At 36.4% G+C, this 24,257-nt stretch overlaps 1 protein-coding gene across 1 annotated transcript in view; it reads right to left on the reverse strand.

Moving 5' to 3' along the window:
- The window catches only part of ST6GALNAC3 (ST6 (alpha-N-acetyl-neuraminyl-2,3-beta-galactosyl-1,3)-N-acetylgalactosaminide alpha-2,6-sialyltransferase 3), a gene marked incomplete at both ends in the record, with an annotated part of 43,402 nt that extends 21,635 nt beyond the window's left edge, over nt 1-21,767 (reverse strand). The window contains one exon of the mRNA XM_008949292.1: nt 21,573-21,767. Coding sequence (XP_008947540.1) covers nt 21,573-21,767 — 195 coding nt within the window. The remainder of the gene's footprint in view (nt 1-21,572) is intronic.
- Between the last annotated feature and the right edge of the window lie 2,490 nt (nt 21,768-24,257).

A 24,257-nucleotide genomic window follows, 5' to 3' on the forward strand; every position in this document is an offset into this window, starting at 1 on the left:
GAACAGAAATACAGGAAATTCTGTTCAAACATATAAAAAAGCTTTTATATTGTGATGGTGGTTGAACACTGGAACAGGATGCTGTATGGTCATCATCCATGGAGATACTCAAATGCAAATGGACAAAGCCTTGAGCATCTTGCTCTAGCTGACACTGCTTTGAGGAGGAAAGTTGAACTAGATGACCTCCAGAGTTTCCAAACCCAGAGGCAAATATCTTGATCAACCCCACCTGAGCTATGTTTACAGGAAAGATTAGTCACAAAAAAAAAAAAAAAAAAAAAAGAAGGCTGTGTGCCTTGAAATTTGCTTGAAATCCACCCGTTCAACAAAGAAAACAGTGTAAGGCTGGACTTATTTTGTCTGTATCTCAAAATAATGTTTTGATACTGCTTCATCCAACAGAATGATGTCTAAAGTGGGAAAACATAGCATTGAGAAAGACAGAAAACAGAGCAGGTTATAAATCTTTCTATAGAGAAGAAAACAAGGATGTCTATAAAAGGAACATTTCAAGGTGTAGAGAATGTGTAGTGCCAGACAAGTACCTAGAACTACTTAAACTTCTTTTATACCATTTGTCACCATTACAAAGAAAATTAATCAGGCCATTTAATAGAAGTTAAATATAAAAATAGAAAAGGATAGTAAAAATTTTTTGCTATGGGGAAAGAAATTAACTGCAACTTTCTATGCTAGCCAGTGGGCCTTTCTTAGACACAGTGGAGTAATTTCCAGGCTAACACCTAGTTTCTGTCAGGGATCAGCAATATATCTATCTTAGATATGTAAAAAGCACACAGATTTTTTTAAAAAAATAATTTCACTGGGTAGCACAGTTTCTGATAAATGTATTTTATTGCTTTTTATTATTTGCCTAGAACTAGCAATAAGCTGTGTCAGTACAGAAAATTGAAGAGGAAGATTCAGATCCACAAGAGCTGATCTGAGTTGGCTGCTTTTAAATGCAAGGGGTGGGGGAAGAGAGAGTTGAAATCATAGTTTTGGGAAAAAAATATTAGTAAGCTTTATGCAATCTCTAGGCAACACTAGCAAAGCATAATAGTGCCAGAACCCAAACAGTATTGTCTTCCCTGTGTCCACAGTATAGACAATTACACCAAAACAATGAAGAATGAGGAGTAATAGTTTATACAGATTTCCACCTATTATTTTGTTTCATTGTTTTTGGTTGGTTTTGTTCTTTTGGTTGTTTACTTGTTTGGTTGTGGTTTGGTTTTTTTTGTTGTTGTTGGTTGTTTTTTTGTTGGTGGTAGTGTTGGTGGTTTTTTGTTTTTTTTTTATGGGGTTGTTGCTGTTGTTTAATTTACAATTATGTATTGGTATCAGCCCACTTTCTGGGCAACTAACCCAGGAATCAAAATATGTAAAGACCACATATATCCAGGTTTGCTTTGACAGATTAACCCCATGTTTTACAAAGGGGTTCAGAAGGAATGGTATGATGAACTGTGAGCTCCTGAGATGTAATGGCAGTAAAAATCATATAGACTAAATTTTAAAAGGAAGTAATGAGCAGGACAACACCCAGAATAATGAAAGCACTTGGAGGTGATGATAAACTCTATACTAAACCACCTGTGCAGTATATTCTCAATTGATGTCGCTTTCTGAAGCCATCAGAGAGTAGGACCATGTTAGAAATACTTTAAGCAGCCTGAGCTCTGTTATTTGCAAGCAGGAAGTTTACTGTGGATGAAAAATATGGCAGGAAATCAACTAAAATCGTCGGTTTCTGTGGTAGAACCAAACTTCAAAAAAAGGAAAATAAAAAGAACTGAAGAAATATCTTCATGTTGTATGAATGTCTATTCATCACAACCTTCACCATACATCCATTGATTATCTCCCTTTAAAATTTTATCTAATATAACTTGCAGGTAATTCAGCCAATACAGAATTTAGCATGTACTTAAATGCTTTGAGGTCCATTCCAGAATGCATGAAAAATCAATGTCTTTATCTGATTTTGGATGAGGCCCCTGTTAAATATATCTGGTGCTAAGCATGAGCCAAAGTGCTTTGCTAAGCCAGTATCGAAGATCTCAGAGAGGTCATTTCTGTCCATATACAAACACTGAGGCGCCACTAGTCTAACTGAGATACCGAGTGTTAAAGAATGTGAGGTGAAAGAACACCTCAAAAACAGCTTCTTGAAGGTGACTAAATGTAGCAGAAAAAGATATTGTAAGTTGTGAGGGTAAATACTGAGCTTCACATGTCTTTTGGCATCCTTATCTGTTATCATTTGATCATCTATGTTCTCAGTTTTTCTAATTTTAATTCACGTGAACTAGGTGTTACAGGAAAACGTGACTTTACAAATCCTTAAATAGAAAAGGTAACAATGTATCACAAAATCAAGGTATGGAGCTCAAAATAACAAAGGACCTGAAAAGCTTTTGCAATTTACACATAATCTAAGACTGTCAGAGCCTGTACCAACCTCTGTCTTAAAAAAAGATTCCAAAGGACTTCACATTATGAGATAAAACAATAATTTTAGGCTATACTAAAATATAATTCATTGCCATATGATTTCCATACAGTTTCTAAAAGAGAGAGCTTTATAAGAATAGAAATCTTGGTAAAAGTCTGGTAAAATTGATATAAAAACTGCAGTAAAAGAGTCAATATAATTTCAGAGTTAGCCATCTATTTTCACTACTATTGTAAGTATTTTGTGAAAGGCTTTCACAGTCTTAGAGATGCACCTTTCCTGAATGATAAACAATCAAAAGAAAAAGATGCAACTAAAGACAATTCCAATGGAAAACTAAAATAAGTATTAAGCACTAAGTGCAAGTAAAAGGTCACGTGCAACTTATTTTCTGACATAAAAGTTATACTAAGCTTCTGTTGTTGTTCCATTACTCTATTAAAATTAACTTCCTTGAAGGAGAAAAACAAACAAAACAAAACAAAACCACAAAACCCTTCATTCCTGTGTATAAATGTTTAATTATAGTACATTTGACTCTAAGTCCAAGAACTACTGTTTCTAGAAAAAAAATACAAATAATGCTTTAATGATGATGTCTTTATGTCTTGACACATAATGTTGACACCTCCAATCACAATTTCTTGTCCCCCTGATGACAGCTTTTTATTTCATGTAAAATCGTAGACAAAGGAAGGAAAATAATTTAATTAAGAGTTTATGAAGAACACAAGATGGAAAAAAAAAAATTGAATTTTCATGCTTTCCAGTCCTGAACCTATCACCAAAGTTTGTACTTTGATACTATTACTAATGCTGAAGATTACTTAACACCACCAGCTATCCCTTTGGTATGAAGGTAGTTTTAACATGAATAAGAATTTAAGAACGTAGTTTAACAAGGGAACAAGACTTCTTTAACTCTGCAAGCTCTTATGGACAGGCTGTGGAGGTGGACATGTACTGGAGCAAAGGAGATGCCTTCAGGAATGCATGCTGGCAAAGGTGGATCTAACTGGCATCCTTATATTCCAATATCCTCCCTTTCACCCCTTTGCTCTGACAGGTAGGTAAAGGCGACATGGCATCTGGCAAGAGCACATTAGGCATTGAGGCATCTCATTGCAAACAGGAAGCACAGGGAAGAAAACCCTTGCTCAGCCCTTGGCCATGCTGATATTCAAGTGGGGGCATGTTTCAGAATAACTGCATCCTACTTCAAGTAGACTACTTGCAGTGCAATTGTAGAGACATAGCTCAGGAGAGCAGCATCACTGAAGCATTGAAATAATTTATTTGCATGCACAAGACAGGAAGTCTGAATAAACCTTTACTGTCCTGTCCATCACTCTTCTTTCCCAGTCTCCCAGTTTTTCCAATTTTCTGTTTGCTGTTCTTCACTGATATTCTGAAAAGTTCCAAATCACACAAGCAGTTAATGTCAGTTAGAAAGTTGCACTTTAGAATGAAAATATCTGGCTCCAGATAATATTTTTCCAAAAGAAGAAATGGATGAAATAAAATTATGTTCTAAAATGAGGGACATAGCTAAAGAATGCTCACACCTGAGGGAGAAAAGTCTTAGGAACACAAACCTCATTAAAAAGATGTTTCATCCATACCATCTTCAATAAGCTGTGAAGAATAAATGTAAAAGCAGAACTAGAAATAACACATAGTGAGTGTGTGAGAAAAGAGACTGCATTGAAAACACAACTAACTTCTTAAAAAAAATTAAGCAAAGAAAACAAATTAATCACCGCTGATATAAATCCTTCAAAGCTCTGACAGACTGAAGTTTCCTGCTCAGTAGCATAATGTCTAAGGTTCATTGCAAACCCCCATTTATTCAACTAACTGCATTTCTCAGTAGTTCTACCTAATTAACAGCTTGGCAGTGAAGGAGGCAATGGGGAGCATATATATGTAAATACAACAAAAATATGCTAGGGAACATTAAATGTGTAAAATCAAGCATTGAAAATTTAGGGAAGTGTCAGAATTAAGGTTGCTGTGCAGCCCTAATTGGGCAACCTTGTGTGCAGACATGACGATACTGTCTTTAATTACCCGACCACATACTATTTTTTCCACTGGACCCCTGCCTGCAGTGACTGACATAACAAGCAGCTACTCTATGCCTTTGTTTTCTTGTTATTAGTCAACGTGTCCCCATGCCTCATTTATTGAGCACTGTTCACACCCTGCTCTGATACTTATTAATTTCTGCCTGAGCTGTCATACAATACTTATTGTAGCTCTTCACTTCTTAAACGCCATTCTAACGACAGACAGGAAAATGTTGTATTAGCTCTTTTCAGCAGAAGGGATCTGAGAAATCAAAGTGAAATTTATAAATTAAATGAAGAAGTATACACTCATTCACACACAGAACCCGCAGCAATTAGAATTCTTTGGTAATTTGTATATTCAAATAATTTTTATTGGCTTGAGCTATCTCTGTGAAAGATTGGTGCTTCATACATCAGACCCAAGGGTCTCAAACACAGAACTGAGAAAGTAAATAATGCACAATTAGTAAAAGCATGGGTTTGTTACATTGGAATCACACAGAGAATCTGCAACAGAGGCAAGAATAGATTCTAGCAGCTAGCCCTTATGTTTAACCGTGACAGACTTGTCTTCCACTCTGTAATGTCCCGACTCCTTCACACCCTGCCATTTCTTCAGCAAATGAAGCAGCAGTCCTAGAAACCTTCTCTATACATATCCAGCTGAAAACGGAAATAGCAAAATGTGGAAAAAGAATGAGACTGAAATTGTCGCATTATGCACAGCCATGAATACCTCACAGAAGTCTGAATGAGAAGTGGACAGGTGATTTCGGTCACAACAGTTCCCAGCTCCTGAATCTCAACTTTGCAACCCTACAAGTATTATGTCAGGTTCAAAGGTACACAAGCATACCAAAAACCACAAGAAATCTGCCCACAGCACAGGAATGATGTCCATGTTGCCCATGGCAGGGCCAGAATCTTCCTATCCACCATACAGATTTTGGTCAGTCGAACCAACATAGTAATAGTGGCAGTGACAGAATACTACCCTCTGCTTCAGTAGCCACACTATTTTTCTTTTCTAATTATAATGTCATGATTGTTATTTTTCCAACCAGCTCTATAATATACAAATAATGGATTTTCCCCTGACCAACAAATATACCACTAAGAAATAAAACAATATTAAAGAAGCATCCAAAACTTTTTGAGTCTAACAGTATTCTAAAATTCATTCTGTAGACTAATTAAGAAGTATTTAACTCGACTATTAAATTCTAAATTGCTTTTTGTGTTTTTCACCCACCAGCTGTATTTTGGGACTACAAATTTTTTATTGGACATACAAACCCGTTGCCCCACAGGCAGAGCAAAACTTAAGTCTAGAGGTCAGAACAGTAGCCTTGTAATCAGGAAGCCTGAGCTGTGGTCTGATCTGCTACTGACCTGCTTTGTGGTCTCAGGTAAATTATAACCTCAAGGTCTCACTTTCCCAGTCAGCAAAGTGGGATTGATACTTGATCTCAAAAAGAACTGTACAGATTTTTTATATTACTGTTATTGAAAAAAACCTCCCTGCCTCAAACTTTTCCTCATCTAAAACTATGTGTGAAGGCAAATGGTCCATTTAGTTAGAGAATTATCATGTATCCTGCAAGAGCCCCATTTGCTCCCTGTGCATCAGTGGAGTTACACCCCCGACCTTCCAGGTGTCATCCTGCAGGGACTGGAGAACAGACAGGCACATCAGTTCCAGGGAAGCACGGGAAACCTGAGGCACTAACATGTGTCACATCAGTCAAATTTAAAATGAATTAAAATTTCTTTTTTGCAAAGCCATCTTAACTTGATGTGGATTTAGCTACCATTCACTCTAGGTCTGATGCAATAAATGCAAGATCCTACAACGGATTGATGAATAAAGCCTTTCTTAGGTGCTCACTTCCTGTGCACAGCAAGTGCTCAGATATTAGAACTGAAAATTTAAAAGAGATTTCAGCTGACTACTCAAAAGCATAAAGAGGTCATCTTGCTGCTAGTAAAACATAATTAGCAGAGTGACATAGCTTTTACTTATTAATTATATTTCTTTTGTACCAACACAAGAACTGCAGCAAAAAAAGTTATAATCAGCAAAAATGTTTTCTGATCACATTTTTTTTCTCCTATCAGCTCTGCAAAACACATTAATCCTGAAAGAATATTTCCTTTCAGATTTACATAGAAGTGTGTACAAATAAAAATGTTAACTGCCAGGAGATAATTTTCAGTATGCTTGTCTTTCTTCAGACGTGTGTTTTCTGTTTGGAGCACAGCTGTTCAGATTTCCCAACATGAGCTTCAGTGCTGTAAATATCTTCTCTATTGAGGGCTACATTCCCAAAGTACTGCACAGGGGCCACACGTACAAATTGTGTTAGTGCTAATGCAAGCTGTGTGCTGCAAATACATGCACAGCACTTAGAAAACTCAGACCGTGGGCCTTGACCCCACCACTTTGCCACTGAACCAGAATTGCTCTATTTAATGCTGTGACTGTGACATAAATCGGGGTTTTCAAAAGGCATTTATTCAGCAAAAAGAACTCATTCTGGGATAAAATTTAAATAGATTATGCTGTAGAACTGCATTAACAAAGCAAATTACTCCCAGCAACCTGGAAAACAGAATAATTTGGAGACTGAAGGTAAGATTGTCTGGGGTTTATTGGCACATTTTTTTCAACAGTAGAAGTCTGTGTTGTGTTTAGCTTAATTTCTTTACTTTTGGGTTTCAAAAACAAGTCCTTTGCCTGTCAGCATAACACAGCTGGCAGCGCTATTGCCTCTACGTTAGAAGGTCAGAGATGCACATCTCTGACTGAGACATGGGCTTGTATCCAACGCTGACGCTGCAACAGAGCATTTGGGGGATGTCATTGCACAGTTAGAGCTGCCTGCCTTCACATGAGACATTAAATCAAGGTCATTTCTGCCCATCAGTGGGGACCACCTGGGTGAAAGGTAACAATCTCATGGCAATTTTCACAACAGTAGGACATAAGCGCGACAGTCTTAACAATATTTACTCCTTAAAAATAGCTTCTAGTATCTGAGATTTTTTTGGAAGCAATTGTTAAGCAAAATAATAGAAATCCCTGGGACTATCCAAACCGTGTCAATGCTATTGTCCTTACTTTGCAAAGCTTTTTCTGTTTAGGAGAAAGGGTAGCCTACTTCTAAGCACAACAGAGTACTGAGTAAAAGTATACATTAATACATTTTGTATAGATGTAGAATATACTTGCAAAGTTTTAGAAACAGATTTATGAATTTCCAGTTTCCTGAAGGCAAATTTGCAACAATAATTATCCAACTAAGTTAGTATCATTCAGTCAGCCTGATGCTTTAGGAAGAAGGAAAAATGCAAGAAACATAAGAGTATGGGAAGTAAAAGCTATTTCTGCACTATTTTCCTCTAAACCCAGCAGTCAACTTTATTCTACATCTGGTGACAAAAGTGGTGGTTAGCGGCCATGTACCTCTGCCCTGGCTTTGTCACTAACAAGGAAAGAATCTCACGGACATATGTCGACATTTTTTAGCTTTCATTGGATCAACTTATAAGATAGAGAGCAGAAAGAAAGAATGGTACAACTACTGATGGATGTCATGCTGTTGCACTGGAAGTGGTAAAATACCACATCTTTTAGTAAGAGCTAGAACAATACAGGGATAATGTAACAGGATAGCAAGGAAGCATGGTGTACTGCACTCAGGGAGCTTGGGCAGTTGCAAAAATCACCCATTCTGATCAAGGATTTCACCTATTCTTCATGGGCTATGATCAAGAAAAAAGATTTTATTTTTTTTTTAATTAGACTGTCTGAACCAAAGATGATGAAGAATCATGAGCCCATAAAGAAACCTTGGGGTATAGCACAAGATTTGAGAAGAAAATAAAAAAAAGAAAAAAGAAAAGAAAAAAAAAATCTGAACTAGTTTGCAGGCAAGAAATTATAAAGTATGCTTTTCTCTCCAAGGAAGTCCTCAAAAAGAAATTCAGAGGACTTGAACCATTTCAGGTATTGATAAAACAGAGCTCTTCACTATATAATTTGAAAAATCCTAGGTAGGTCTCAAAGATGGAAATACATTGCTTTATTCATTCATGTGACAGGGGAAATAAGAACGGAAGAATATCAGATAAAAGGCAAACTTGACTAAAGTTATTTTTGACCACAACTGAAAATGAGAATCAAAAGCTAATATGTACAGAGTAGACAGCGAAATAAAATTAAGCATATGAATAAAAATGCTGCTTCTATAAAAATAAGAAGTACATATATACTCTAACATCCATCATGGGAAAAAAATCCACTGAAATTACAATGAGATTTTGAGAGTAATTTTAGTAGCAACCTATTTCATTCCCATAACACTATAATGATTTCATCACTAACAAATTCTCTAGGTAGTATCACACCGTAAGGTTTAAGGATGGCACCATTAAATAGCATCCATAATTGTTACAATCAATTGCATATTACACAAAAAGAGTGCATTTGTGGGTGACTGTTAAATGTACCAATTTGCCAGATTAGCATTTTGCTGAAAGTAACACACTGAGAATTTGGGCTGTGAACCTGACAAAACACCAAATCTATTTCACCCAAAGGGAGCCTTGCCGACACACAAAGGTTCCACATAGCACGAAAACCTGAGGTTTTGTTTACAATGATACGAGGAGCAAACCTAAACAAGCAATAGAGAAACACATTTGCCCTCTCAGATCACCTAGATTAAATAATAGATACTACCTCTTTATAGAGCAATTTTAAAAGATTAGCCTATCTCAAATAACAAAAGCTAGAAATCTAGGACATCCTTACATAGAGACAAATACTTCATTGCATCCAGAAATAACTAATGATTACTGGAAACAAAAATGCTACATTCATGAATCCTCTAGTAATCTAAAAATTCAAACAGATTTTAAGACGTATTATGCAATAATATCTACTCACTCATATCTAACATAGAAATTCCTGTTAGTTGCTAAAATTATATTTACGTTTATAAAGATCTTACCAGACTAACTAGACTTTTTCAAAGAAAAATGACATGCTTAGTGAGCAAAAAGAAATTACTTGAGGCATTTTGCATTTAGTAAAGACTGATAAAAATACTGATTTTCAGGAACTCAGAACACAACTTCCTAGATAATTGGACAATTAATCTCAATGTACAAGATCTACAAATGTATATACAAATCAGGTATTTTGAACAAAAAATGAACTGCTAATTTCTTAACAGATCTGGCACTTCCCATTATGAAAGCTGTTCCTCTAATGAACAAAGATGTTTAAACTGCAAGAACACTACTGCAGATTGAGTGGAAAAACTGATGGCCAAAAAACCTATTTCCAAGAATAATGCAAACCATTGTAAGATTTCTCACATAGACTGAAATAAACCAAACCCACAAACACAAACCAATACCAAGCAACAGAAAAATCACTTTACCTTTTTTAATTGGCCTGATACAACACATACTTTCTGACCTTCTCCTCCTTAAATTTGTCTTATCTTTACAAACAACAGGAGAAAATATATGGCATTTGCAGAAAGAGTGGAAAAGTATGAGGAAAGTTACAGGCTAGATGTCATCTTTGGAAACCACAAAGTGATTCACCTCATAAAAAAACCCCATACAAGACATTTTAGAAAAAAATAAATCCCATGTAATTTGATATCTAGAAGCAGAGGTAAAATATTATGTCATCCATTACAGCTGAATCCCATGCCAAGTTCCAGGAAACTGAGACAACGAGAAGTGAGGAAGGGTGGGCTTTTGCTATGGATGAATTAGGAAAAACAAGGAAGAGTTTTGCTTGGTAACATGGCGATAAAGATGGAACTGCAAGTGTCTATATACACCGGAAGAAAGAAGAGAATGACAAGTGGAAATATTTAAGATCTTTAAAGAAACGGGAAATAAAGATGTATAAACAGCTGTAATATTTCCTGTATCTCAGTCTGAGGAAAAACTGAAGTGGTGAACTAATAGTCTACCGCATAGTCTTCCAAGGGACATGGGCAAAGGCCCAAGAGCTGTAATTATAAAAGCAGACAGGTTAAAACCTGAGTTAATGTGGAATATGGGTCAATCATGTACTATCATGGAGATAAGCAGCCAATGGGATTTTTCAGCTCTAAATTTTATTTTTTGTATATGCAACTGTTTAGCACACTCTGAAACTAGTAGGAAATAAAATGCATTATTCATACTATTCATAGTAGACATGCACTGTAGTTTTGGTGAATAAGACTGGAAGTAATGCTAGAGGAAAAAGAGGCCTTAAAGCAAGATGCTAATCTCGGAAATCTCAGTGTCACTGTGATGTTTTTTTAAGATTTTGTTATGATAATAATTAGGTTTGCTGAAAATTATTTCTGTGCCATTCAGATAAACGACCTCACAGAAGACCATTTCTTCCCCAGGAAACAAAGAGTGGATATCACCTGCCAGAATGGGAGCAAGCCATTTAAGAACAAGTGGAGGGAGCTTCACAATGGTGGTTCCTATGTGATTATCAACAGCCTGAATATAACAAATGTTTTAAATTTCACAACAGAATTTACCTTGAATTGTGGCCAGCAGAAGTGGCAACTCATTTTAAATAGGAAACAATATCATCTCCATCCATTGCTTGGAAATGACTTCTCATCCGGATTATCTGCCAGTTTTGCCTTCTCATTTTCAGCTATCACCAGTCTCCATACCTACAAAAGTCCATTTCTCCTTGATTCTTGTGCTCAGCTCCCAAATAATTTATTAGGAGTTACACATGCTTATCAAAGAAAGACAGAATTCATGGAGAAATTAATGGCAGTCTATAGAATTTGATATATATTATTATATAATATGTGCCAAAACTGCTGTCACAGTACCTGGATTGCCTCGTCCTTTCTCAATCAGAATAAAGCATCGGTGTAGTGCAAAGATTATTTTTGTTGTTGTTCTGACAATAAAGTTCTGGCTCTAATAAAATAGTAATAAGTGGTAATTTATCAGGGACAGTAATCATTTTATGATAGTCAGTCTGACTGCCCCCATTTTACTTTTTGAACATTACCAGAAGTGACCTGATCCTAAAAAAGTTACTTGCTCTTTATAAACACAAATCCTTTACAAACATGATGAATATGGAGGAGTAAACAGTACTTTGATTCATGCCAGCAGCAGGACAGAAATTGAGGGTAGTTCATAAAAGTTCTAGCCTGTCCTTCTGCCCATTCTCTTCTGAGAAAAATATCGAACACCAATCACCATCATTTGCCTCACAGTAACATTGTCAGCTCCACCAGTTCTTACTGATACTGGTGCATCCAATGCCAAGGACTAATCTGAGCAGAAATTAACAGGACAGCTCCAGAGTGCACTCACTTGAAAAGGGGATCACACAGGACAGTCCCTCTGTCTCCAAGGCACTCTCCTTTGAGACTCTCTAAAAGTCTGCCACTTAGAGGGTTAATGAAAGCATCATCTCTTATGTGTGAGAAAGTTTCATTTCTCTAGCTTCTAACATTACTTGTTTATCCTCAAAAAACATTGTAAAGGGCCTGTAGTCAGCCTTTGGGAGACACTGGCATGGCTATAAATTAACTGTTTAGGGACTCACTCCATTTGAGAAAAGTCATGCTTGTAAAATCATTGGAAAGAAACTTAAAAATGTATGTGAGCTCTGACCTGAGACACAATTTTGCCATAGGTTCTTCTGGTCTGAAATCTATTCCCAGGTCTTTTTCCAAAGCCTGACACTAGAAAACTGGATCAATATAATGCATTCATCTTGGGATCCATCTTGAATCTATTCGGGAAACAAACTTTGTGCAGAATGCAGCAGTAACTGTTTTAAGATCAGCCTCTCATCTCCAGGGTATGCCTTCGAAGCTGTCCTAAGTAGCAGTACATTTTTAAGTAAGAGGTAATCTGATGACCTAGTGAAAGAAGTTTTGGGCAGTGAAAGGCAAGCCAAGTTGGAGAGGAGGCCAAAGAAAGAAAGCAGCAGTTTTGTACAACATACACAGGATCTAAAAATGGAAGAGCTAACAGGGAATAGGATAGACATTACAAATCTCTTACATGCTATAAAAATAAGATGACATGAAAAATTGTATCGCAAGCTAGAATATGTTAATAAATCAATACAGGAATTACACAAAAAATACCTGGGAACAAAACTGTCAGTCATTGATCAAGTCCCTAATATACTGTATGTCATCATGTATAGGGCTGCTGTTTTACCTAAAGGCTAAACTTTACCCTTCACCTTGGTGTTTAATTTCTATTGTAGAATGTTTGCCACTGATATAAACTTTCAGTGTGCTGCCTGGAACTACACTGGAGTGACTCCTGTGCATGCAGTCAGGAAATTCACAAGAGTCTGAAAGTATCTGAAGAAAAGCTTACAGAAATACTTTTTCAACTTGATGCACTCCAGAAGCTATGTTCTCTCTTTACAAATATGAATCCTAGGCACCAGTACTCAAAACAGCAGAAGGGAGGACAGTAGCATCACTGAACTAGAACCAGGGAAACCAACCCAAACCAAGTTGCACTTTTGTTGTTGTAATGTTAATAAGAGTATTCTTTACAGCGTCTAACTGGAACAAGCAAGTTCTTCCCTATGGAGAAATATTGACCTAGGAATTGTTGCATTTCCATCAATTTCAAATCCAAACTTCTGGGTCCTAACTACACTACATGAGTCTTTTAAAGGCAAAATCAAAAAGCTATACTTTGAAAAAATGATGCTGTTGTGCATTGCTTGTGGAAAAGAAGACTTGACTGATATGAACAAGGTGAACCCCTGGAGTTGGGGATAAAACTGGAGGATGAATTGTTGTTATTAAGTAGACAATCCCAAAATGACTTCAGTAGTTTCTCTGTGCTCATTTTAGAAATTTCATTTAACACTGTCTTTATTCATATAATGGGCATACCAACTGCTTTTCTGAGTGACAGGAAACAACAGATTACTGTAATCTCTGACTAGCTGAATATGAGAAATGCATCAAATGGAGAGAAGGAAAAGTAAAAACAGATGAAAGAAATACTGCAAATTGCAAAGAACTTCATTTTCTCCCCATTCCTCCCCAGACTGCTTTGTTTTTCATTTTAGGGTGAAGCCCCATGGACACAATTTACCATGAACTTTTCAGTGTTGGTGGTAGTATCACCTGCTGGTTTAGAGGTAGTGCAAAAACTATTTATGATGAGTAGACAAAATTTACAGCTACACCCACAGAAAATATAGCTCCTTGTTACAGACACTGTAACTGTATCAAGTAGACCTCTAAGATGCACACACTCCAAGCATAACTAATCCAAATAAAGGGCATGGAGGTTTTGTTGTTACACGCGTATTGACCCTCTCACAGATCAAATAACACATAGTCGGAAGTATGAATTAATTATTTCAGCCAAACAAGAGAGACTATCCCAAGAAAAGCAATTATTACTGGAGCAACCTGCATCTGCTCTAAGAGGGTCTCTGAGCTCATTTCTCTCTATGCAGCAGTTACACCAGCCCCACTTGTTCCAGCCTGGTCTGAGAGCACAGATTAACAGCTCAAAAATGCATTTAAGGTTCACATTTTAATCTAGCAAAAAGCCAAAGAGAAAGGGCTCATATGGTAGAAACTTTCCACCAACTCAGAGAACAATTAAAAAGGCAAAACTATGTATTCAATCCACAGAGCCTTGCAGCAGAACCTGAAGCTGCCAAACACAGGCTATGACAGATGGTCATGGGAGCAAACTTGGAAAGCAAATGCTCAGAAGGAAGATAGCTGTGGCTTTAAAACTAGGTAGTAATTGGCATGATTGTCAGCATTAGGAGCCTGTCTCTTGAGCAAGTTCTAGCTGCTCTGTTTGCGTGTGCACCCATGCATGTATGTGTGAGTGTGTGTGTGGCTGGCATGCTGCTTCCCTGCAGGGAAGTATTCATAGCCTCAGGTCAGCTCAGTGCTGCTCCTCTCTGCCAGGAGAGCTACGCTGGGCAAGAGCTCAAACAGCTAAATTTGCTAATTGCCATAGCCAGCAGGAACCCCTTGTGTAGAAACAATTGTATGAGCAAAATTCCATTTTCACTGGCTCTTTTTACTCAGTGGTGTATTTTATACACCAGTACAAAGCGTACTTTAGCCATCAACAGTGCATCTAAACCTAGCAATACTTTGTTGCAAAGGATACCCTCAATACTTATGAGAAATGACTCCAGGTATAAACTCAAGAGGGTGACACTGAATTTCTTATGATGAAGGTATCTTAATTTTTAAATAGCAGTAGTGGGAGGATATTCAGTGAATAAATGACAGGGCATTGCTCTCCCAACTGCTGAAGTGGAACACCCAGAAGACATGCTTCTTGTTAATAATGCAAACCAGCCCATCTTTATTTTAGCAACTCTTATTGACAAAAGCTGAAATCGCATCCTGGTCACAGAATTTAGTTCTCATCCAGAGCAAGAGTGGTAAGTTCCTCCTTCCTCCCCTTGACCACAAGCCTTACTCTTCTGCTTGTTACACTAGCAAGCCCACTTTTCCTACTGTCCCCAGCAGTTTGGTCTCATTTAATAAGCTGTTATGCTAAACCCACTCTTCTCTCCTCCTTACTAGTCCAAAGATTACTCCATTCTATCAAGCTGACTCACTGCACAACTGAGGTTTATCTCTATTTTCAAAACAGTCTCAAGTCAGTTTTCATCACATCTTTTCTCTCATTTGGAGAGGCATTGTTCAGACTTCTCATGTAGAAAACACAACTCTGTACCTTCTTGTAGGGAGTTTAACATTATCTAATACAAGCCTTCTGTTTGCTAGAAGCAAAAAAAATCTTCAAGAAGGCAGGATAAATCTCTGGAAATTACATAAAACAAGGTGGATGGCAAATCTATGACAGCAGGCACCTTTTCTGGTATAACCTGTAAGCTCCGTTCGATAGATCAATCCAGCTCAGGCTGTGCATCATAGACATTTATTTCTACCAGCCCAGATTCGTTAGGGATTGACTTTTGGTGGCACAGCTCACTGGCTGATAGTAATCTCTTCTCAAGTCCCCTAGTCTTTTTGTAAAAAAGCAGAGCTGCCACATGGGCAGCACTGCTTGAGTCATCACATTCAGGCTCTGTGTGGAGCAGATTTAATTCCTTTGTATAGAATACTCGATATATTTATCCTGGCACTTGACTTTTTGCTCATGAGACACCATCAGAGTTGTGGCAGCTTTAAAAACCTAAGCTAATTCCATATATACAGAAGGGAAAAGGCTGAGTTAGCAGGATTTACTCCACTGAGGACATCATCTGTGCTCCCTCTTCTCCTGTAAGGTTTGTAACAGCCCAAGTAGTTTCAAATGGACCTTGCAGCTTATTCTGGTGGTTCTATCCTCTCCCATGCAAAAAGTGGATTGGAAAGAGGAAGAGGGCAGTGGGAACACTGGTGATAACTTGTTTAGTGAGATCTGTTTCTATAATATAAGATGTGCTCCTGGACTTGCTCATTCTTTGGCAAGAATTTTATTTTCAAGTGTGTGCCTATGGCTCCCAGAGCCACGAATGGGAGCTCTGCTGTAGTTAGCAAGCACAGAGGGTTTTACTTCAGTTATTATTTTATTTTCATTATTATTTTATTTTATGATTACTAAAGTTGAAAGAATATAACTGAGCAACTGATATAAAATTGTGTCTTAGAAGGGATATAAATGATAAATGACTATGAAGCAGCTGACCTTTTCCGAACAAAATATCCTATGAATTCTTAAGCTGTAACAATGAATAAGTTCCCAAAAGAAAAGATAGGATGGAAATCACGAATGTGTCAGAAATTAAATACTAAAGCAACTTTGTGACAGTAAGTTCTGGTTGATGTAACTTTTTAGTCTCCCTAGGACGCTGTTCTCCCAGCAAGATTATGAAACAAATATCTCTGAAATTAGCTGAATACACCATGCTAGTTCACAGTCTGGTATCTTGTTTTGACATGAGGCCCAGTGTTGTTCTCAAAGTTTCTCTTTATAGTAAGTGTCATTCTGGGTCCATCACTAATAGAGGCAAACCTCCCCAGGTTTGATAATTCAAACCTTCCCATGTGGATCATTAGGCTTTACTTTTTTAAAAAATATTTCATATCAAAATGTCAGTCCTTTTAAACTACTTCTTACTTCCCACATCTAAGAAAGCAATATTAAAACATCCATCTTTGTCTTTGCTTTCTTTGTGCATTTTTAAATTTTGCTATTCAAGTTTTATAAGAACATGGTCTCTCGTGGTTGGTACGGGTCCTTCCTATGATTACTCCTACCATGTTTGACAGCTATATTTTTGCTGTTGTTGAAATGGTATATGTCTTATCTTATGGTCAGATAACATATCACATAGCCTGTATTTCTACAGGTTGTGTTGGTTTTCCTCTTTACTTGAGATGCTGTTGGTTTTTAGTGCAATTGCTTTCTTCTGTTAAAGAAAAAAAAAAAAAATAAAAAGGACCACACAAGTACGTGTAAGGTTTGCAGCTTACTCCTATTTTTATTCATATTTGGGATATTCAGCTGAGTTCTACCACAAATGCTGGGAAAAATTAAAAAAAAAAAAAAAATAAAAGAAACTAGATTTAGGCTGTATGTTCAGACATATGTGGCTGTGAGTGTCACAACTGGCAGCAATTAATGCTTGTATACTACATTGTTCAGATTATGGGGAAAAATGGTCTGTGATAACATGATCCAAATTTATTTCTTCAACATCAGCACAGTATTGGTGAGTTTTTCAGTTACAAGAGGAATTTTTAAAAAATCTTAACTGCTACAACACATATTCCTTTTATCTGTTGCTCATCACTATCCTGTGTGTTTCTTCAATGTTCATGACACAAAGGCTCTTCTCTCCCTCAGAATTCAGTTTCGATGGAGCCATTAGATCTCATGGTTACAGTTTAATGTAGGGATTTTAGGTCATCTCAGAACTTACCCTTTTCCAAGAACAGTTTTAATCTTTGTATAGCACTTGAGTATACTTCTTATAATTATATTTCAAGTGTTATTGCAGCTATATTTCAGATTTTACGCATGCAAGAAAATGCTATATTATTTTAATGCTGATGGTACAGTAAAAATGTATTCAATATTCACCTTTCAGGAAGCACAATCAAATATCCAAGAACACTATTAGACTTGCCTAGCATAAAGTTTCAAACTGCTAATGGGTTTTAAATTGATGTCATAATGCTGCAATTTAAATACATCATGTTCATTAATTTTGCTGAAACTCTTTGTGGAGTAGCAGTGATACAGAAGGAGGAAGGTTATATTTTCTATACCTGCTTCTTTTTATCTGCTTGCTTATTTTTTATACACAAGAAGAATGATTACATCAGCTTGGGTTGGAGGGTGATGTTTACTCAAATGACAATAGGTTTCAATTAATTAACCAATACGGAGTTGCATCAAAGTAATATTTTCTATTAAAAAGTACCAGGAATAGGATAAAAGTAACATGATAGACATGACATTTCCTAAAGATGGATTTCATGAGATCTATCACCAAAAATTGATAGGTACAAAGTGGAGGAAATAAGGGACAGAAAGGTCATCTTGCCCATACACCTTCTTCTCACTGAAAGGTCAAAATTCATGTACTTAACGAAGAGCAAAATATTGCAAACAGGCAGTCATAGTCTCTTGCCAATCTCCGGGAGTCCCCTCAGATCTGAACACTGAAGAGGGAAAAGAGATCCTGTTCTCTCAAGGGAAGGGAAAGAAAGCTGTGGATGAAAATTTTGTAGGTGAAGGACTACCTATTTCAGAAACACCTCAAAAGCTGAACTACAATGTGTCTAGATACAATGGGCCAGTATGTATAACACTTCATATATTTATATTTCAAAAATATTATGTTTACTGTACATAAAGTCAGTTTTTTAAAGCTGTTGCTATAGCTACAAATCAAGGAAACCATAGCAACAATCCTGTATTATGTACGGTCCTAATTAGGGATTAAGTTATGTCTCTGCATTTTATATTAAATACTCCTATACAACCTAGTTATAGTAATCTTAAATTTTTTCAGACTTTTTAATACTAAACATTCCATAGCATTACACTGTCAAGTCAAATACACAACACCCTCAAAATAATGCATGACTCTGATCAGATCTAATAATATACATAACATTGTTTTTTACTTGTTATAAACACAGATGTTAATATCAGCATATTTTATGATCTTAACACAAATCATTGATCACTTCACAGCCTTAATCATTAAGTAATTGATTTTCCATTATCTCATAAGGTTTTCAAGTCTCATCCCACTCAGCCTTACCCCAAATGAAACCAGCTCCTATGGATTAAAGTATTTGGGGTTTTTTTCTTCCTTTTTTCTCCGAAAGTAAGTATACAAGGGAGAGACACTAAAGGTAGAGTAGTAGTTCATCTAGATTTTGTAGCTTCCCTGTCACGTCAGATGACTGTCTGGGTCAGTAGCAAATTACTCCAATTACTTTATTTTGTTGACCTTGTCCATGTACTATTAAATACATAGAGAAGATTTATTCAGAGAGCCCTGGCATGCTCTATGCAGCCAGGCCTCAGAGTGGAGCCTGAGAGGAACAGGTAAAGGAGAAAAGAGAATAAACATGAAGAAGGAGAAGGATGTTGGAAGTGGTTGAGGTACAGGAGCGAGTGCTATCAGACAGCAGGAGATACATAGGACCTAGCAGGGTGACAGGCTTCAAAGAACAGTCTAGAAGACTACGAACACATTCAATAGATGTGCACAGATTCTCTCAACAAAAGAGAAAGCCAAAACTCGTGTCTTTAAAAGCCATCTCTCCCATCTCCCCTTCCATCACATCATTTTCTGTTCATTCACTATGGTATAATTTCTTCACCTTTTGGCCCTTGCCTATTGATGAGATGGCATGTGTCTCATTTTGCAAGCATCTTGGCCACATTTGTTTAGGGTATTTGCTGTACGCATTCACAGACTGGACCCTTTGCTTATCTTACATACCAGAGCAGCACAAAAAAATAGAAAGTGTATCTCAATTCTATGAAATAAGCAGGAATTCAATGTATTTGGCACTCACATAGAAATGAGAGATCTGTGGTGTTAATCTCTAAGAATAATTTACAATTACTGGCCATTTTAATACAAATAGTATGCAAGCACTTCTTTCATAAAGCAATCTGTGTTGTAATAATTGTAATCTGAGAAAGCTATGAGAGTTAGGAACATGAGCTGTGTAAAAGATTTTCACATGGGCAGCACAATAAAACTTCTCTCACAGAGGGAATGATTACGTCAGAAGATAGTCCATTCACAATTAGTAGTGCATGTTCAATTTCTTCATTATCATTTTAATTAGTGAATATTAATGTAAACTGCAAATACAAGGGGGAAAACTATTAAAGTTACTAAGTTTGAGAAGTCCTTCATGACCTAAGCTAAACTGAGACAAATGTCTTACTAATCAATACTGGTCACCAACATTCAGGACATTCATTTCCATTTACTGTTAGAACTTCCAAGCGTGTGATCAAATTTAAGAATGAATTAAGGCTCCCACAAGCTACATCTAACCTCAGATGAAGGCAATGGTGAATAAAAATGGATTAGCATGCTCCTCTCCTCTTCACTTATCAGTTCAAACTGATAGTGATCAAGTGACCATGGCAGCTCTAACTGATTCAGATTCTACACCTGCCACTGTGGCAATAACCCAGGGACATGCAGAACACACTGTCCTCTCATTTTTAGTGGGTTTCTGGTCCTTTCATATTTAAGATATGCTGGAGGGACCCTCAGCCCTTTTGACCTCAACAGCAGCTCCTATTCACTTCACTGGGACTAGGATTCACACCCTGACTCAAACAGATTTCCTTTTGGGTGTTTGTCCTTTTTCTGGTCTGAAAATAGTGTGCTGCAATATATTCAGTGCTGCATCTTGCCAAAAAAAAAAAAAAAATTTCCAGAAGTTAAAGAGCAGCTGTCTCCTAAAAACTATAACCCTTAACATTCTGATTTTCATATTTAACACTCTATAATTAAAATAATAACTAACTTGTCCAACACACTTGTAGGACTGAATACCATAATGTGATAGAGTATCTTCATTCTCTGTAAAAGTTATGTGAATGAATTTCATTCATGAATGTAATAATTGCAATTTTATAAAGAAAAAAAAAAAGTAGCAGTAAGTGGAAGTCTGATAGCCTTTATTGCCAACAGTGCTATAGCTGATCAAAAACTACTTTTATAATGAGCTGGTTTTCTTGTTAGCTTATTTTACAAGTTTGCATGTGTTATAAGCAGTATACACAAAGAGAGGAAGAGTCTGGGGAAAAAGCCACCAAAAAAGTACCCAACAATTTCATTAGATATTTTGCCAACTAAGACTGATTAAAGCAGGAGTTTCTGTAAAATCTAATTTTATCCCACAAGTATTTTTATCACACAGCAAGTATTTTGCAAAGCAGATACAGGCCAAAATATTTTAAAATACAGATTGGAAATATATATTTGGCTTTCAAATAGTTTCCAAATGTTAATGTCTTAGTTTCAGAAAAATCCAGTCAACCTCTAGTTTTATAAATCTTCTACATTCATGTATGCTCATTTCACAGATCATTCCCTTTTGCTCTTCCATGCACATACAAACACAAACTACTTCTTTGTGTATCTCAAGAAAAATTAAACATTTTTAGAGCTTTATTACAAACACACACAACAAAATTTCCTTTTAAGTTAAAGTGACTGAAGGCTTAAAATTGATCTGAATATTTCTCTTGCTTGTATAAATACGTTTTCACTGCAACAAAGCACAAATTTAGGCCAGCTTACTGTTCTCTCCACTGCAGACATGACATAAATTTTAAAAAATTCAATGGCTATTTAAATGGTAGCATGCTTTTTAAAAAGACTCTTTGCTCAGAAACATTGCTTGCTTTACTTTTTACACCAGGCAGGTTGATAGAAAAGCAGCTATGTCAGATCAAAGAAAAAGAACTCTATTCATCCATTTTGTGGTGGTCTTGATACCAGGTCTTACCTCTTGTGTTTTCACATTTATGTATCCATAATGAGTTCTGAGAGGCTGTCTTCTGCCATTAGAAAATGGTACCCATCTGACACTGGCTTGTCCAAAGCAATTCAGGATCAAAGGTAAAGTTACTTCGTTTGTAAGACGAATGATGATCAGACAGAGGAAAGCTGCAATGAAACTCACAGCAACAATGGACTTTCTCTGTAATGAAAAGAAGAAAGAAAATAAATTATTAAAATTAGTAGTTTGTTTTATTAAAAAATACATATCTCCTATTGTACAATTAAGGAAAAACACTTTAGAAAATTATGTGAAATTATTTGAGACTGGTGATGATCATTTCGTTTCTTGCATTTCAGATGCTTTGTGAGTTTCTTTTAGAACTGGTTGGAAATTAATCAGTTCTGGTAAAAAAAGTAATCAGTTGTTTTGGTTTTTTTTAAGTTTCAAGAAACATCTATCAGTTTCAAATTTTATTTGGAATGAAGAGCCTGTGTAAAAATCCACACAGAAGTCTCCATTCAAAACCATCAGCATTCTAGATACATAACAAATACACAACATGAAAATGCCATCCTCAGCTATACCACACAAAGTCCACTGTGAAGAAGGTGATCACTACAGGGTGTATTTATTGTGCATTAAATTTAAATAATTCTGATAGAACAGAACACTCATTCTAACCTTGATATTTTAGAATAAACAGTCAATGAAGTCAGCACAACATTCTGTCTTATTCTAGATTCACAGATTTACAAAGTGAGGCATTATTACCTTGGACAAGATGACCTCTGTTGTTAATAATGTAACAAATCTAAAGCCTGTAGATCATTCTCCTTTGCTTTTCACCTCTAACCTTTCCAATTGTTGCACTGGTGAATGTAACCAGAGAAAGATCAACTTTTTCTCTGGGTAACTCACCAGTCTGTAGGAGAAAAACTCAGAAGAAATGTAATGTTCCCCTCATTTTTAGGTATTTTTAAAATACTGCTGTCAATTACTTCCCAACAAATTACTTGAGCAGAAATCATGTTAGTTGGCATATGATTCTAGATATGATACTCTATCCTAAACATTATTTTTACATTTCCCTGAATGAATGGAACAATGATAATTTACAGGTGTTTGTACTGTACTTCAATTATATTCTAGCTTTATCTGATTTGTTGCTGTTTAATTACCCTGCTGAATGTAATTCTATCCCTCTAAGTAGTAATATATACAAAAAATAGAGGAAAAACTCATCATTTGCCTAAGGGCCTACATAAGTAACACCTATTGCTGGGTGACAGAATCTGATCATACCAATTCCTGTCTACAAATATCATCAACCAACAGGAAGCAACAGCATATGGCTTTAGGGACCACTTTTGTACACAATGGTAGTAAGATGGCACATGCTGCAGTGCCAATGGAGGGATGGAAGGTGAGCTCTGAAAGATGTAGGCAGAGTTTTACTGAACACGAGCACACAAGGCCTATGTGCCCATGCATAAGGCCTGTAGGCACTGCTGCCATGCTTTGGTTCGGTTTATGGACACAGAAAACATCAAGAATCACAAAGAGCATACAGTAAATTTGATGGGATATTACTGTATTTCCACACACAAGAGTTAACAAAATACTATATTATGGGGGTCAATTGCATGACTCTATCTGTTTTGATGTATTAGGAGGCTACAATTTATAAGATAAAAGAAATGGGAGAGTGAGATGGAAAACTTGGGTGAATGAGATTGCAATGAGGAGAAACTGAAAAGGATGAAGAAGAGAAGTATTGTGGAAATGCAGTTCAGCAAGCTAATGGCTGCATACAGCAATGTAAAATTAAACCCAGCAAATCTTCAGAGGACAGCACAGCAGCTGCAACTCAATCACAGCTTTCAGAATTCATGGAAGCCACTGCACTTTTCATCAGCTGCATTATAACAGATTTACATTAAATTGCAATAAACTGGCTGGTGAACACTTCTGTGTCACTTCTCTTAGTACCAGATGGAGTCAGAAATGTTTAGCTATATATCAGGGTTTTATAAGTGTTAAGAACAACCAAGATGTGCAGTGCAAGTGATAATCATAAAGCAATGGGAAGGAGTGTGGATTAGTCATGTTATTAATTGCAAATCAGAATTAAAATATTGCTAATCTTTAAAGGGGAATCTAGAATCTCATTCCACTATGCTTCAATCAAAACATCCATAACAGAAAGTAGCAATACTACCTTGCATGATGCCACTACCCGATTTCCACACATTCTGTCTTCTTGGTTTGTTGAATACCATTTTTCACTTCCCTTATTTTGCACAGATATGTTCTGAACTTGAAAATATTACAATCAGCTTTGTGTGCTTCTCACAGGGAGCTGTTTTAAAGAGCTTCTGCCTTGAGAGGAATTCAGATTACATAGCTAGATTTCTTGGCCTTCATTTGGATGCCATCTGATTTTTACATTCAATTTCTTTAAATACACTGTACTAGAGAAGGAAAGAAAAAAAAAGCATGCCCTTCTTCTGTGTTCTTTGATAAGAAAACGTTATTTCCAAAAGAAAAGTACAAAGGTTTATCCGTGTATGTTGCATAATCAGAAAGAACCCACACTGATTAGAAGTGTGCAACAAGAGAAAGAAGGAATTTTTACAGCAGAAAGGAATCAAGGCATCTGTTACAACTGTTTTGGAAAAAAAAAAAAAA

This window comes from Merops nubicus, unplaced genomic scaffold (assembly GCF_000691845.1).
Source record: "Merops nubicus isolate BGI_N331 unplaced genomic scaffold, ASM69184v1 scaffold25230, whole genome shotgun sequence".
In the NCBI taxonomy this organism is placed as follows: domain Eukaryota; kingdom Metazoa; phylum Chordata; class Aves; order Coraciiformes; family Meropidae; genus Merops; species Merops nubicus.